The sequence below is a fragment of the Bactrocera latifrons genome, unplaced genomic scaffold (genome assembly GCF_001853355.1).
Source record: "Bactrocera latifrons isolate USDA-ARS-PBARC rearing strain unplaced genomic scaffold, ASM185335v1 scaffold_199, whole genome shotgun sequence".
In the NCBI taxonomy this organism is placed as follows: Eukaryota; Metazoa; Arthropoda; class Insecta; order Diptera; family Tephritidae; genus Bactrocera; species Bactrocera latifrons.
The window spans coordinates 163,736-166,432 of NW_017535507.1; the positions used below are offsets into that span (position 1 = coordinate 163,736).

General features: G+C 44.7%; 1 protein-coding gene across 1 annotated transcript in view; it reads right to left on the reverse strand.

The window, feature by feature from the left end:
- Positions 1-2,592, reverse strand: part of LOC108967766 (putative U5 small nuclear ribonucleoprotein 200 kDa helicase) — a gene marked incomplete at its 5' end in the record, with an annotated part of 8,256 nt that extends 5,664 nt beyond the window's left edge. The window contains 3 exon segments of the mRNA XM_018931386.1: positions 95-1,774; positions 1,831-2,065; positions 2,135-2,592. Of these exon segments, the coding sequence (XP_018786931.1) occupies positions 95-1,774; positions 1,831-2,065; positions 2,135-2,592 (2,373 nt within the window).
- Between the last annotated feature and the right edge of the window lie 105 nt (positions 2,593-2,697).

A 2,697-nucleotide genomic window follows, 5' to 3' on the forward strand; every position in this document is an offset into this window, starting at 1 on the left:
TTAAAAATTAATGAAAAATAAATCAATTAAAAATTAGAAAGAAAATTGTTATTAAACACACAATGTCTTTTGAAAATCGTTCCGAAAATCCTACCTGTATATGACGATCGGCGAAGAGATCCTCCACCAATGTACGATCGACACGCGTCATGCCGGCGTGATGTATAGCGAACCCGTAGGGCAGCAACTCTTTCAATTCTGTATTCTTCACCTGCTCCGCTTCAGTGCGCAACACTTCCATGCTGGCTGAGCCCTCACGCAGAAAGCTGCCGAGTGTATCCTTCTCCAGACACATATCACGTACGGCGCGCGCCGTCTTACCGGTCTCTTTGCGTGAGTGCACAAAGACAAGCACTTGATTGCGTCCTGCGTGCTCCATTGTCTTCTCGTAAACGATCTCGTTCATGACTTGGAAGCGCTTCAACGCCTTCTTTTCCGTAACACCGATGTATTGCTGCTCCAAAGCCACTGGCCGGAAGCTATTATCGAAATAGAACAAACCCTTATCGGGTTTCACGCGCAGAAATGTTGCCACATCCTGATAGTTAGGTAGCGTGGCGGACAAACCGACCAAKCGCACATCCTCCTGTGTGGTCTCAATGTTGCGTATGGTACGTGCCACAAGTGCTTCCAGCACTGGACCGCGCTCATCATGCAACAAGTGAATTTCATCGATGATGACTAGACGCACCAGRCTAGTAAATGTCTTTTCTCCACCCTTACGTGTAATAATATCCCATTTCTCGGGAGTGCACACGATTACTTGAGTGGCGGCGATTTGCTCGCGCGTCAATTGATGATCTCCAGTTAACTCGGATACGGTCAAATTATAACAAGCTAAGCGACGGCCAAAGTTGCCCACCATTTCCTGTACCAACGACTTCATAGGCGCCACATAGATGATCTTAAATTCATCCACATTGATTGTGCCATCATCATTGATGTGCTTGCCGATTTCGCGCATCATCGTCAGCAAAGCAACGTTTGTTTTACCGGCACCGGTGGGCGCACACAGCAACATATTCTCATCGCTGTCAAGTGCGGCCTTCCACAAACGGCTTTGTATGCGATTAAGTGTTTTAAAGCCTTCAAAAACCGGCTGCACGTACTTTGGTAGTTTGTCAATGGGCTGCAGTTCTTCTTTGTCCTCGAATGGTACTTGCTTTAATGCGGGCACATGCACTTCTTCGTAGCCTTTGCGTTGCTTGCGGAACGAACCGTCCGGCAGTTGACATCTTTTATTTGCCATAAAGTGTGAGCCCTGTGTAAATGCTAGCTCTTCCAACTCGAGAACCTGTCGCACACCTGCCACCTGACCAGCCGTGCCTTGCCCCGAGTCATCATTCTCCTCTTTTCCGCGTTTATTTGCGCGCGATGAATTGCCATAGTCATCTTCTTCCGACTTGCCAGTATCCAACTGGCGTAATATCTTAGCTAAATGGTTATCATTGCGCATCTTTTCACGTATACGCTGACGTTCGCTATCTGTTTGCGCCGAGGCCAACATTGTGCAATACAAGATCATTTGTCGATTGTTTTTCAGTTGCTTTATGAAGTCGAAACAGTCATAGCCTAATAAGAGTACGAGTTGATTTTCACAGTCTCTTTCGTCAGCAGCATCTTTGAGAATTTTTAACACATCGGCCGATTTGCTTTGYGATACCATGGCGTCCTTGTAATATTTACTCAGACAACGCTGTAGCCAGTATGCATCAATGTCAAGTGGATGCAAACCACGTTCTTTCTTCACATTCGCAGCCTCCTCCGTGAGTAACTGAAAAAAAAACAATGAAATTATTTAATACTAAACTTTGCTTTGTAAATGCTTACATTTTCTGCRTGCAATGTATGGTCGATGCGTGCTTCCTCGCCCTCTTCTTGTCCATCTTCGTCACGTATTTCACCATGCATATCGTTATCACTTTCTTCTTCGGATTCCTCAAATTGCACATTTATGCCATAAGTCTCATCAATTTGCTCTTCGTTGCTAGCGATATTTAGAGCGTTCACGGCGTCCGAACCAAAGTCTGTGATTTTCTTACCCAGATTGACTAATAAAGCGAAACTAATGGAGGAAAAAATTAAAATTATAATTTTAGTACATATTTCTTTTCTGGAAAATATGTTAACTTACCGCTCATCGGTTACTGAACCTAACAAGCTATCGATTTCACGTTTGCGTTCACGGTCTTTTAGCTTATCATTCTTTAATACTGCCAAAATTTCATCGGCCGCACCACACAAAATATCACGCGGCTGATCGCCCAGAGCTTCTTGTATGAAACTTAATAAGACCTCATATGTCTGGCGCGTTTCCTGTGTTTTTGGTCGGTACACAATTCCCACCATTTCATCAATACCTTCGGACAGTAATGTGGCGCCTTTCATGCGTTCGAAATCATATTGCGCCTCATCTCGCTTCTGACGTTTGGCTTTGCGTTCTTCCATTTTTTCGGGCTTTGTGCGTTGATAGCGATCGCCCATGCGTGTGCCTTCCAACTTACCGACCAGCGATACAACTTCTCCGGTAGCCTCATCGCGACGTGGCCGTTCAATAAGCCGCACATCAGCTTGCAGCACAAGATTGGAATTCTAACAATAAATAAAAACTGTATAGAGCAACTATATGTGCAAGCATTTGTGGCATGCAAATCAAACGTTTACTTTCGTTGTTCACATTGGACGCTGATCACATTA